The 14,713-nt window shown below is 60.0% G+C and overlaps 1 protein-coding gene across 5 annotated transcripts in view; it reads left to right on the top strand.

The window, feature by feature from the left end:
- Positions 1 to 14,713, top strand: part of LRSAM1 (leucine rich repeat and sterile alpha motif containing 1) — a 52,802-nt gene that overhangs the window by 26,444 nt on the left and 11,645 nt on the right. For all 5 annotated transcript variants that reach the window (XM_081280828.1, XM_081280827.1, XM_081280826.1 and 2 more), the window contains 3 exons: positions 156 to 230; positions 1,620 to 1,700; positions 3,066 to 3,161. In XM_081280828.1, the coding sequence (XP_081136954.1) occupies positions 156 to 230; positions 1,620 to 1,700; positions 3,066 to 3,161 (252 nt within the window). The remainder of the gene's footprint in view (positions 1 to 155; positions 231 to 1,619; positions 1,701 to 3,065; positions 3,162 to 14,713) is intronic.

The raw sequence follows: 14,713 nt of genomic DNA, 5'->3' as shown, positions 1-14,713 counted from the left end.
AACTTGGATGAAAAGGTGAATGTGTATTTCAGTCTCTCCCTGAGAAACGTAGAAATCATGTGCCCAGGAACTGTATGCAGATTTACTCCCCGGACGGCCCTGGGAGAGCAGCGCCACCGCTGTGCTGAGCAGCCCGAGTGCCATCTGTTTTGCAGAGTGCCATGCAGAAGGCTGCTTTTGAGGCCCTCCAGGTGAAGAAGGACCTGATGCACCGGCAGATCAGGAACCAGGTGAGTGCTGGGGGGCGCTCCATCCTAGACCTGCCCTCAGCTTTCAGAGCCACCTGGAGGCTGCTGAGCAGGGCTGCAGGTCACAGGACGAGGTGTGAGGCCCCCACTTGCGGGCTCACAAGAGGCCTGTGCCTGGGGCCCTCCTCTTCCTTGCAGACCTGCCAACGCAGGCAGACTGACAGCAGCTCAGGGCTCCCCTAGGAAGACTGGATTTCCCAGCCTGGGGATTCGGTGGGTCACCAGGAGCCTCGAGCTGGGGAGAGGCCTGGGCCTGGCAGGAGGGGACTATGCTCCCACCCAGGCTCTGCTCTGCTCTGCAGAGTGGCCCTGGGCAAACCCAGGGCTGTGGCTCTGTGGCACGCTCTGGAATGGGGCTGGGCTGGAGGAGGAGCTTGCAGGCCATGGGACGCTCATCACATCCTGTTCAGCACACTCGAACCTCACCTTTCTGCATGGTTTATTTTTCTTTCTATTTCTTTCCTCTTTGGCCAAAACCAACCTAACCTTTTAAATTTCCCTATTTAATTTCAACCCCACATTGCCGGAAATGAAGCTCATTCCTCTGACCAGGGGTTAGTGGGGTCAGAGGGTCATAGGCACAGGGTAAAGCCACTACTGTGGGACCTGACCCCAGACGTGCTCAGTGTAGGTGGGTGGTTGTGATCACCCAGGCCAGCTCTTCAGCTTGGAGCAGGCATCCCAGGGAAAGTGCTCTCACTTATCTGCTTTGTTCCTTGGGCAAGTTATGTAACCTTCTGAGCCTCAATTTTTTCTTGTCTGTAAAATGGAGACATAATATATCCAAACAAGCAGAGAACAACTAATTAAATGATGCAGAGAGGGACAGGGATGTGGCTCAGTGGGAGAGGGCTTGCCTCACCGGTATTGGGCCCTGGGTTCTATCCCCAGCTCCGCAAAAAGAAAAAAGAAAATGAATGATGCAGATAAAGCACAGCAGGCTTGCACTCAGTGGATGCTCCATGGTCAGCTGCCAACGTTAGCTCTTCCTTCCCTTCTGAGGCCCTCTGCCATGGGGAGGAAGCAAGAAAGTCTGCTCAGGGGACTGTGTGTCTGTTCCTACTCTCCCCGGCTCTGAAGGAAGCCCTTCTTTATCCCACACTTCTTTACTGGGTGTCGGCTCTGCAGTAGGCCTTGTGCTGGACTCCTGGACTCAGCATGTCCATGTAACAAGGCAGCAGAGCTGTGGCAAGCGGATCCTCTTTGCCCTCCGTGCTGTTGGTGAGATTCCAAGGCCCTTAGGTCCCCCTCTTCAGAGCCCCCAGCCTCCCCTAGAAGGGTTTCTGACGCCCCAACTGGCCATCAGAGGTCGGCAACGCAAAATAGAACCACGGTTAACGCAAATAAAACCCCGTCTCGTCTTCTGTCTAGATTAGGTTAATAGAAACTGAGTTATTGCAGCTGACACAGCTGGAGTTAAAGAGGAAATCCCTGGACACAGAGGCACTGCAGGTACGTAGGGCTTCCTGCCTGCCACCCTCCCTCCCCAGCCCAGCCAGGCTCCCAGCGCTCCCTCCCGGCCAGCCCGTGGCCACTGCTCATCAGCACAGGGGAGTGGGACCAAGCCCCAGCCCCAAGAGGTCCAGCTCGAGCCAGGCCAGTGGGGCTGGTGCTAGGCAGGAGGGTCAGAGGAAGGAGGGCTTCATCGCCGCCGCTCTGCGTGTCCTTTGCTGGGAGAGGGTGTGTCCTTAAGCCATGCTTCTGGGCCACTGGTCCCACTCCCTGGGCCTCTGCAGAAGGGACTTTTTGGTGTCCCAAGGATGTCTGGAGAAGATGACCAGCTATTTCTGTGCCATTGTCTGTAGGCAGCATCTGTGTGTGCCAACCTAGGTGTCCTGTCACAGAGGTGAGAGGGCAGCAGGGGGTGGCGGACAGCAGTCTGGACTGGACAGCTGGGACCTGCCGTGTGGCTTGGCATGTGGAGAGGAGGGCTGTGTTTTCCCCTCTCTGGACCCCAGACTCCCCAGGTGCTCACTAAGGGGCTGGAGGGGTGGCCTGTGAGGATATGTGCCCATGCCGGCTCCCAGACAGAGCCTGCGTCTGTCATGGTCCCCGTCGTACTCAGTGGAGGGCTCACAGTGAGGATGCTGGGACCTGGAGTCCTGCCCTCAGCCCTGTCCAGAGGTACAGTGTGACCTTGGGCACGTCACTGCCCACCCTGGGCCGCCCTTTCTACCCACCCCAAGGTGGAAGCAATCACTCAGGGCCAGTGTGTGTCACTGGCCATCAGAGAAGGGTGAGGCAGAGCAGGCCCTTTGTGAGCTTCAGAGACGAGGGGCTGGGGTAACTCAGAAACTGTCACCACTATGCTTGGCGGTGCCCTTGTCCCTGCTGGAGGGGCCCCCACTGCCAGGGCTCCCCTGGGGCTCCCAGGGGTAAGAGGATGAGTGGCAGGGACACGACACGGGCTCCGGTTTGCATGTGCCTCCACGTGGCAGCCTTCCTCACGTGGCAGCCTTCCTCACGTGGCGCTCCCCGCCCGCCCTCCCCGCCCCGCTTCTGCCCGTCCCGCTTCTGCCCGTGCTCTGTGGTCAGCGAGGCGGGTGGCCCGTCATTTTTTGTTGGCTGTTTCTTCCCACTCATCGCCATCAGTCACTGGGGTCCCATGCTTGGCTTAAGCTCAGGAAGGGAGACGGGGGCTTGGGAGGAAGGGGACTGGGACACAGGGCAGAGGGGCCTCTTGGCTGTGTCCCCAACTCGCCGAGGGGCATCGGGCAGAGCCTCAAACTGAGCTGAGAACGAGTGACAGCAGTGCAGCGCACCCGGCCCTGGCGCTGGGCGCTCGTCGGGCAGCTCAGGGGCCGACTTGTGTTGCAGGAAGTGGTCTCGGGGCAGCGCCGGGCACTCAGCTCCCTGCTGCAGCAGCTGCTCAAAGAGAAGAAGCAACGGGAGGAAGAGCTCCGCGAGATCCTGGTATGTGCTTGGCCTCGTCCAGCAGGTGCCCTCTCCCACCCACGGTGCCCTCCCACCCACGGTGCCCTCCCACACACTGTCTCCTCCCACACACTGTGTCCTCTCCCACACACGGTGTCCTCTCCCACACACGGTGTCCTCTCCCACACACTGTGTCCTCCCACACACAGTGTCCTCCCACACACACTGTGTCCTCTCCCACACACTGTGTCCTCTCCCACACACGGTGTCCTCCCACACACGGTGTCCTCCCACACACTGTGTCCTCTCCCACACACTGTGTCCTCCCACACACGGTGTCCTCTCCCACACACTGTGTCCTCCCACACACACGGTGTCCTCTCCCACACACTGTGTCCTCTCCCACACACTGTGTCCTCTCCCACACACGGTGTCCTCCCACACACGGTGTCCTCTCCCACACACTGTGTCCTCTCCCACACACTGTGTCCTCCCACACACTGTGTCCTCCCACACACTGTGTCCTCCCACACACACGGTGTCCTCTCCCACACACACTGTGTCCTCTCCCACACACTGTGTCCTCCCCCACACACACTGTGTCCTCTCCCACACACACTGTGTGCTCCCCCACACACGGTGTCCTCTCCCACACACACTGTGTCCTCTCCCACACACTGTGTCTTCCCCCACACACTGTGTCTTCCCCCACACACTGTGTCCTCTCCCACACACAGTGTCCTCTCCCACACACACTGTGTCCTCTCCCACACACTGTGTCTTCCCCCACACACTGTGTCTTCCCCCACACACTGTGTCCTCTCCCACACACAGTGTCCTCTCCCACACACACTGTGTCCTCCCACACACTGTGTCCTCTCCCACACACACTGTGTCCTCCCACACACTGTGTCCTCTCCCACACACACTGTGTCCTCTCCCACACACACTGTGTCCTCTCCCACACACTGTGTCCTCTCCCACACACGGTGTCCTCTCCCACACACACTGTGTCCTCTCCCACACACACTGTGTCCTCTCCCACACACTGTGTCCTCTCCCACACACACTGTGTCCTCTCCCACACACACTGTGTCCTCTCCCACACACTGTGTCCTCCCACACACACTGTGTCCTCCCACACACGGTGTCCTCTCCCACACACGGTGTCCTCTCCCACACACAGTGTCCTCCCACACACTGTGTCCTCTCCCACACACACTGTGTCCTCCCACACACACTGTGTCCTCCCACACACGGTGTCCTCCCACACACGGTGTCCTCTCCCACACACTATGTCCTCCCACACACGGTGTCCTCTCCCACACACACTGTGTCCTCCCCCACACACTGTGTCCTCCCACACACGGTGCCCTCTCCCACACACTGTGTCCTCCCACACACAGTGTCCTCCCACACACTGTGTCCTCCCACACACTGTGTCCTCTCCCACACACACTGTGTCCTCCCACACACGGTGCCCTCTCCCACACACTGTGTCCTCCCACACACACTGTGTCCTCCCCCACACACGGTGTCCTCCCACACACGGTGTCCTCTCCCACACTGTGTCCTCTCCCACACACTGTGTCCTCCCACACACAGTGTCCTCCCACACACAGTGTCCTCTCCCACACAGTGTCCTCTCCCACACACACTGTGTCCTCTCCCACACGCTGTGTCCTCTCGCACACACACTGTGTCCTCTCCCACACACACGGTGTCCTCTCCCACACACACGGTGTCCTCTCCCACACACTGTGTCCTCTCCCACACACTGTGTCCTCCCACACACACGGTGTCCTCTCCCACACACACGGTGTCCTCCCCCACACACGGTGTCCTCTCCCACACACTGTCTCCTCTCCCACACACTGTGTCCTCTCCCACACACGGTGTCCTCCCACACACTGTGTCCTCTCCCACACACACTGTGTCCTCTCCCACACACACTGTGTGCTCCCACACACTGTGTCCTCCCACACACTGTGTCCTCCCACACACACGGTGTCCTCTCCCACACACACTGTGTCCTCTCCCACACACTGTGTCCTCCCCCACACACACTGTGTCCTCTCCCACACACACTGTGTGCTCCCCCACACACGGTGTCCTCTCCCACACACTGTGTCCTCTCCCACACACTGTGTCCTCCCCCACACACTGTGTCCTCCCACACACGGTGTCCTCTCCCACACACGGTGTCCTCTCCCACACACAGTGTCCTCCCACACACTGTGTCCTCTCCCACACACACTGTGTCCTCCCACACACGGTGTCCTCCCACACACGGTGTCCTCTCCCACACACACTGTGTCCTCCCCCACACACGGTGCCCTCTCCCACACACAGTGTCCTCCCACACACAGTGTCCTCCCACACACTGTGTCCTCCCACACACTGTGTCCTCTCCCACACACACTGTGTCCTCCCACACACGGTGCCCTCTCCCACACACTGTGTCTTCCCCCACACACTGTGTCCTCTCCCACACACACTGTGTCCTCCCACACACGGTGCCCTCTCCCACACACTGTGTCTTCCCCCACACACTGTGTCCTCTCCCACACACACTGTGTCCTCTCCCACACACACTGTGTCCTCCCACACACGGTGCCCTCTCCCACACACTGTGTCCTCCCACACACAGTGTCCTCCCACACACTGTGTCCTCCCACACACTGTGTCCTCCCCCACACACACTGTGTCCTCTCCCACACACACTGTGTGCTCCCCCACACACGGTGTCCTCTCCCACACACTGTCTCCTCTCCCACACACTGTGTCCTCCCACACACTGTGTCCTCTCCCACACACTGTGTCCTCCCCCACACACTGTGTCCTCCCACACACGGTGTCCTCTCCCACACACGGTGTCCTCTCCCACACACAGTGTCCTCCCACACACTGTGTCCTCTCCCACACACACTGTGTCCTCCCACACACACTGTGTCCTCCCACACACGGTGTCCTCTCCCACACACTGTGTCCTCCCACACACGGTGTCCTCTCCCACACACACTGTGTCCTCCCCCACACACTGTGTCCTCCCACACACGGTATCCTCTCCCACACACTGTGTCCTCTCCCACACACGGTGTCCTCCCACACACGGTGTCCTCTCCCACACACACTGTGTCCTCCCCCACACACTGTGTCCTCCCACACACGGTGTCCTCCCACACACACTGTGTCCTCCCACACACGGTGTCCTCCCACACACGGTGTCCTCCCCCACACACGGTGTCCTCCCACACACGGTGTCCTCTCCCACACACGGTGTCCTCCCACACACTGTGTCCTCTCCCACACACACTGTGTCCTCTCCCACACACACTGTGTGCTCCCACACACTGTGTCCTCCCACACACTGTGTCCTCCCACACACACGGTGTCCTCTCCCACACACACTGTGTCCTCTCCCACACACTGTGTCCTCCCCCACACACACTGTGTCCTCTCCCACACACACTGTGTGCTCCCCCACACACGGTGTCCTCTCCCACACACTGTGTCCTCTCCCACACACTGTGTCCTCCCCCACACACTGTGTCCTCCCACACACGGTGTCCTCTCCCACACACGGTGTCCTCTCCCACACACAGTGTCCTCCCACACACTGTGTCCTCTCCCACACACACTGTGTCCTCCCACACACGGTGTCCTCTCCCACACACACTGTGTCCTCCCCCACACACGGTGCCCTCTCCCACACACTGTGTCCTCCCACACACAGTGTCCTCCCACACACTGTGTCCTCCCACACACTGTGTCCTCTCCCACACACACTGTGTCCTCCCACACACGGTGCCCTCTCCCACACACTGTGTCTTCCCCCACACACTGTGTCCTCTCCCACACACACTGTGTCCTCCCACACACGGTGCCCTCTCCCACACACTGTGTCTTCCCCCACACACTGTGTCCTCTCCCACACACACTGTGTCCTCTCCCACACACACTGTGTCCTCCCACACACGGTGCCCTCTCCCACACACTGTGTCCTCCCACACACAGTGTCCTCCCACACACTGTGTCCTCCCACACACTGTGTCCTCTCCCACACACACTGTGTCCTCCCACACACGGTGCCCTCTCCCACACACTGTGTCTTCCCCCACACACTGTGTCCTCTCCCACACACACGGTGTCCTCTCCCACACACACTGTGTCCTCTCCCACACACTGTGTCTTCCCCCACACACTGTGTCTTCCCCCACACACTGTGTCCTCTCCCACACACAGTGTCCTCTCCCACACACACTGTGTCCTCCCACACACTGTGTCCTCTCCCACACACACTGTGTCCTCCCACACACTGTGTCCTCTCCCACACACACTGTGTCCTCTCCCACACACACTGTGTCCTCTCCCACACACTGTGTCCTCTCCCACACACGGTGTCCTCTCCCACACACACTGTGTCCTCTCCCACACACACTGTGTCCTCTCCCACACACTGTGTCCTCTCCCACACACACTGTGTCCTCTCCCACACACACTGTGTCCTCTCCCACACACTGTGTCCTCCCACACACACTGTGTCCTCCCACACACGGTGTCCTCTCCCACACACGGTGTCCTCTCCCACACACAGTGTCCTCCCACACACTGTGTCCTCTCCCACACACACTGTGTCCTCCCACACACACTGTGTCCTCCCACACACGGTGTCCTCCCACACACGGTGTCCTCTCCCACACACTGTGTCCTCCCACACACGGTGTCCTCCCACACACGGTGTCCTCTCCCACACACTGTGTCCTCCCACACACGGTGTCCTCTCCCACACACTGTGTCCTCCCACACACGGTGTCCTCTCCCACACACACTGTGTCCTCCCCCACACACTGTGTCCTCCCACACACGGTGTCCTCTCCCACACACTGTGTCCTCTCCCACACACGGTGTCCTCCCACACACGGTGTCCTCTCCCACACACTGTGTCCTCCCACACACGGTGTCCTCTCCCACACACACTGTGTCCTCCCCCACACACTGTGTCCTCCCACACACGGTGCCCTCTCCCACACACTGTGTCCTCCCACACACAGTGTCCTCCCACACACTGTGTCCTCCCACACACTGTGTCCTCTCCCACACACACTGTGTCCTCCCACACACGGTGCCCTCTCCCACACACTGTGTCCTCCCACACACACTGTGTCCTCCCCCACACACGGTGTCCTCCCACACACGGTGTCCTCTCCCACACTGTGTCCTCTCCCACACACTGTGTCCTCCCACACACAGTGTCCTCCCACACACAGTGTCCTCTCCCACACAGTGTCCTCTCCCACACACACTGTGTCCTCTCCCACACGCTGTGTCCTCTCGCACACACACTGTGTCCTCTCCCACACACACGGTGTCCTCTCCCACACACACGGTGTCCTCTCCCACACACTGTGTCCTCTCCCACACACTGTGTCCTCCCACACACACGGTGTCCTCTCCCACACACACGGTGTCCTCCCCCACACACGGTGTCCTCTCCCACACACTGTCTCCTCTCCCACACACTGTGTCCTCTCCCACACACGGTGTCCTCCCACACACTGTGTCCTCCCACACACTGTGTCCTCTCCCACACACGGTGTCCTCCCACACACTGTGTCCTCTCCCACACACACTGTGTCCTCTCCCACACACACTGTGTGCTCCCACACACTGTGTCCTCCCACACACTGTGTCCTCCCACACACACGGTGTCCTCTCCCACACACACTGTGTCCTCTCCCACACACTGTGTCCTCCCCCACACACACTGTGTCCTCTCCCACACACACTGTGTGCTCCCCCACACACGGTGTCCTCTCCCACACACTGTCTCCTCTCCCACACACTGTGTCCTCCCACACACTGTGTCCTCTCCCACACACTGTGTCCTCCCCCACACACTGTGTCCTCCCACACACGGTGTCCTCTCCCACACACGGTGTCCTCTCCCACACACAGTGTCCTCCCACACACTGTGTCCTCTCCCACACACACTGTGTCCTCCCACACACACTGTGTCCTCCCACACACGGTGTCCTCTCCCACACACTGTGTCCTCCCACACACGGTGTCCTCTCCCACACACACTGTGTCCTCCCCCACACACTGTGTCCTCCCACACACGGTATCCTCTCCCACACACTGTGTCCTCTCCCACACACGGTGTCCTCCCACACACGGTGTCCTCTCCCACACACACTGTGTCCTCCCCCACACACTGTGTCCTCCCACACACGGTGTCCTCCCACACACACTGTGTCCTCCCACACACGGTGTCCTCCCACACACGGTGTCCTCCCCCACACACGGTGTCCTCCCACACACGGTGTCCTCTCCCACACACGGTGTCCTCCCACACACTGTGTCCTCTCCCACACACACTGTGTCCTCTCCCACACACACTGTGTGCTCCCACACACTGTGTCCTCCCACACACTGTGTCCTCCCACACACACGGTGTCCTCTCCCACACACACTGTGTCCTCTCCCACACACTGTGTCCTCCCCCACACACACTGTGTCCTCTCCCACACACACTGTGTGCTCCCCCACACACGGTGTCCTCTCCCACACACTGTGTCCTCTCCCACACACTGTGTCCTCCCCCACACACTGTGTCCTCCCACACACGGTGTCCTCTCCCACACACGGTGTCCTCTCCCACACACAGTGTCCTCCCACACACTGTGTCCTCTCCCACACACACTGTGTCCTCCCACACACGGTGTCCTCTCCCACACACACTGTGTCCTCCCCCACACACGGTGCCCTCTCCCACACACTGTGTCCTCCCACACACAGTGTCCTCCCACACACTGTGTCCTCCCACACACTGTGTCCTCTCCCACACACACTGTGTCCTCCCACACACGGTGCCCTCTCCCACACACTGTGTCTTCCCCCACACACTGTGTCCTCTCCCACACACACTGTGTCCTCCCACACACGGTGCCCTCTCCCACACACTGTGTCTTCCCCCACACACTGTGTCCTCTCCCACACACACTGTGTCCTCCCACACACGGTGCCCTCTCCCACACACTGTGTCCTCCCACACACAGTGTCCTCCCACACACTGTGTCCTCCCACACACTGTGTCCTCTCCCACACACACTGTGTCCTCCCACACACGGTGCCCTCTCCCACACACTGTGTCTTCCCCCACACACTGTGTCCTCTCCCACACACACGGTGTCCTCTCCCACACACACTGTGTCCTCTCCCACACACTGTGTCTTCCCCCACACACTGTGTCTTCCCCCACACACTGTGTCCTCTCCCACACACAGTGTCCTCTCCCACACACACTGTGTCCTCCCACACACTGTGTCCTCTCCCACACACACTGTGTCCTCCCACACACTGTGTCCTCTCCCACACACACTGTGTCCTCTCCCACACACACTGTGTCCTCTCCCACACACTGTGTCCTCTCCCACACACGGTGTCCTCTCCCACACACACTGTGTCCTCTCCCACACACACTGTGTCCTCTCCCACACACTGTGTCCTCTCCCACACACACTGTGTCCTCTCCCACACACACTGTGTCCTCTCCCACACACTGTGTCCTCCCACACACACTGTGTCCTCCCACACACGGTGTCCTCTCCCACACACGGTGTCCTCTCCCACACACAGTGTCCTCCCACACACTGTGTCCTCTCCCACACACACTGTGTCCTCCCACACACACTGTGTCCTCCCACACACGGTGTCCTCCCACACACGGTGTCCTCTCCCACACACTGTGTCCTCCCACACACGGTGTCCTCCCACACACGGTGTCCTCCCCCACACACTGTGTCCTCCCACACACGGTGTCCTCTCCCACACACTGTGTCCTCTCCCACACACGGTGTCCTCCCACACACGGTGTCCTCTCCCACACACTGTGTCCTCCCACACACGGTGTCCTCTCCCACACACACTGTGTCCTCCCCCACACACTGTGTCCTCCCACACACGGTGCCCTCTCCCACACACTGTGTCCTCCCACACACAGTGTCCTCCCACACACTGTGTCCTCCCACACACTGTGTCCTCTCCCACACACACTGTGTCCTCCCACACACGGTGCCCTCTCCCACACACTGTGTCCTCCCACACACACTGTGTCCTCCCCCACACACGGTGTCCTCCCACACACGGTGTCCTCTCCCACACTGTGTCCTCTCCCACACACTGTGTCCTCCCACACACAGTGTCCTCCCACACACAGTGTCCTCTCCCACACAGTGTCCTCTCCCACACACACTGTGTCCTCTCCCACACGCTGTGTCCTCTCGCACACACACTGTGTCCTCTCCCACACACACGGTGTCCTCTCCCACACACACGGTGTCCTCCCCCACACACTGTGTCCTCCCACACACGGTGTCCTCCCACACACGGTGTCCTCCCCCACACACGGTGTCCTCCCACACACGGTGTCCTCTCCCACACACGGTGTCCTCCCACACACTGTGTCCTCTCCCACACACACTGTGTCCTCCCCCACACACTGTGTCCTCCCACACACGGTGCCCTCTCCCACACACTGTGTCCTCCCACACACGGTGCCCTCTCCCACACACTGTGTCTTCCCCCACACACTGTGTCCTCCCACACACGGTGCCCTCTCCCACACACTGTGTCTTCCCCCACACACTGTGTCTTCCCCCACACACTGTGTCCTCTCCCACACACAGTGTCCTCTCCCACACACACTGTGTCCTCCCACACACTGTGTCCTCTCCCACACACACTGTGTCCTCCCACACACTGTGTCCTCTCCCACACACACTGTGTCCTCTCCCACACACACTGTGTCCTCTCCCACACACTGTGTCCTCTCCCACACACTGTGTCCTCCCACACACGGTGTCCTCCCACACACGGTGTCCTCCCACACACGGTGTCCTCCCCCACACACGGTGTCCTCCCACACACGGTGTCCTCTCCCACACACGGTGTCCTCCCACACACTGTGTCCTCTCCCACACACACTGTGTCCTCCCCCACACACTGTGTCCTCTCCCACACACAGTGTCCTCTCCCACACACACTGTGTCCTCCCACACACTGTGTCCTCTCCCACACAAACTGTGTCCTCCCACACACTGTGTCCTCTCCCACACACACTGTGTCCTCTCCCACACACACTGTGTCCTCTCCCACACACTGTGTCCTCTCCCACACACGGTGTCCTCTCCCACACACACTGTGTCCTCTCCCACACACACTGTGTCCTCTCCCACACACTGTGTCCTCTCCCACACACACTGTGTCCTCTCCCACACACACTGTGTCCTCTCCCACACACTGTGTCCTCCCACACACGGTGTCCTCTCCCACACACGGTGCCCTCTCCCACACACGGTGCCCTCTCCCACACACGGTGTCCTCCCACACACGGTGTCCTCCCCCACACACGGTGTCCTCCCACACACGGTGTCCTCTCCCACACACGGTGTCCTCCCACACACTGTGTCCTCTCCCACACACACTGTGTCCTCCCCCACACACTGTGTCCTCTCCCACACACAGTGTCCTCTCCCACACACACTGTGTCCTCCCACACACTGTGTCCTCTCCCACACAAACTGTGTCCTCCCACACACTGTGTCCTCTCCCACACACACTGTGTCCTCTCCCACACACACTGTGTCCTCTCCCACACACTGTGTCCTCTCCCACACACGGTGTCCTCTCCCACACACACTGTGTCCTCTCCCACACACACTGTGTCCTCTCCCACACACTGTGTCCTCTCCCACACACACTGTGTCCTCTCCCACACACACTGTGTCCTCTCCCACACACACTGTGTCCTCTCCCACACACACTGTGTCCTCTCCCACACACTGTGTCCTCCCACACACGGTGTCCTCTCCCACACACGGTGCCCTCTCCCACACACGGTGCCCTCTCCCACACACTGTGTCCTCCCACACACAGTGTCCTCCCACACACTGTGTCCTCCCACACACTGTGTCCTCTCCCACACACACTGTGTCCTCCCACACACGGTGCCCTCTCCCACACACTGTGTCCTCCCACACACACTGTGTCCTCCCCCACACACGGTGTCCTCCCACACACGGTGTCCTCTCCCACACTGTGTCCTCTCCCACACACTGTGTCCTCCCACACACAGTGTCCTCCCACACACAGTGTCCTCTCCCACACAGTGTCCTCTCCCACACACACTGTGTCCTCTCCCACACGCTGTGTCCTCTCGCACACACACTGTGTCCTCTCGCACACATACACTGTCCTCTCCCACACACACGGTGTCCTCTCCCACACACTGTGTCCTCTCCCACACACTGTGTCCTCCCACACACACGGTGTCCTCTCCCACACACACGGTGTCCTCTCCCACACACACGGTGTCCTCTCCCACACACACGGTGTCCTCCCCCACACACGGTGTCCTCTCCCACACACTGTCTCCTCTCCCACACACACGGTGTCCTCCCCCACACACGGTGTCCTCCCACACACGGTGTCCTCTCCCACACACGGTGTCCTCTCCCCCACACTGTGTCCTCCCACACACACTGTGTCCTCTCCCACACACTGTGTCCTCCCACACACTGTGTCCTCTTTCACACACGGTGTCCTCCCCCACACACTGTGTCCTCCCACACACGGTGTCCTCTCCCACACACTGTGTCCTCCCACACACAGTGTCCTCCCACACACTGTGTCCTCCCACACACTGTGTCCTCCCACACACTGTGTCCTCCCACACACACGGTGTCCTCTCCCACACACACTGTGTCCTCCCCCACACACTGTGTCCTCCCACACACGGTGTCCTCCCACACACACTGTGTCCTCCCCCACACACGGTGTCCTCCCACACACGGTGTCCTCTCCCACACACGGTGTCCTCTCCCCCACACTGTGTCCTCCCACACACACTGTGTCCTCTCCCACACACTGTGTCCTCCCACACACTGTGTCCTCTTTCACACACGGTGTCCTCTCCCACACACTGTGTCCTCTCCCACACACAGTGTCCTCCCACACACTGTGTCCTCCCACACACTGTGTCCTCCCACACACTGTGTCCTCCCACACACACGGTGTCCTCTCCCACACACACTGTGTCCTCTCCCACACACTGTGTCCTCCCCCACACACGGTGTCCTCTCCCACACACACTGTGTCCTCCCCCACACACTGTGTCCTCCCACACACGGTGTCCTCCCACACACACTGTGTCCTCTCCCACACACTGTGTCCTCCCACACACGGTGTCCTCTCCCACACACGGTGTCCTCCCACACACTGTGTCCTCCCACACACACTGTGTCCTCCCACACACGGTGTCCTCTCCCACACACGGTGTCCTCTCCCACACACAGTGTCCTCCCACACACTGTGTCCTCTCCCACACACACTGTGTCCTCCCACACACACTGTGTCCTCCCACACACGGTGTCCTCCCACACACGGTGTCCTCTCCCACACACTGTGTCCTCCCACACACGGTGTCCTCCCACACACGGTGTCCTCTCCCACACACTGTGTCCTCCCACACACGGTGTCCTCTCCCACACACTGTGTCCTCCCACACACGGTGTCCTCTCCCACACACA

Source organism: Spermophilus citellus, assembly GCF_964194105.1.
Source record: "Spermophilus citellus genome assembly, chromosome: 2".
Classification (NCBI taxonomy): Eukaryota; Metazoa; Chordata; class Mammalia; order Rodentia; family Sciuridae; genus Spermophilus; species Spermophilus citellus.
The sequence above is the reverse complement of the archived record's forward strand: the minus strand, read 5'-3'. Positions and strand labels throughout refer to the sequence as shown.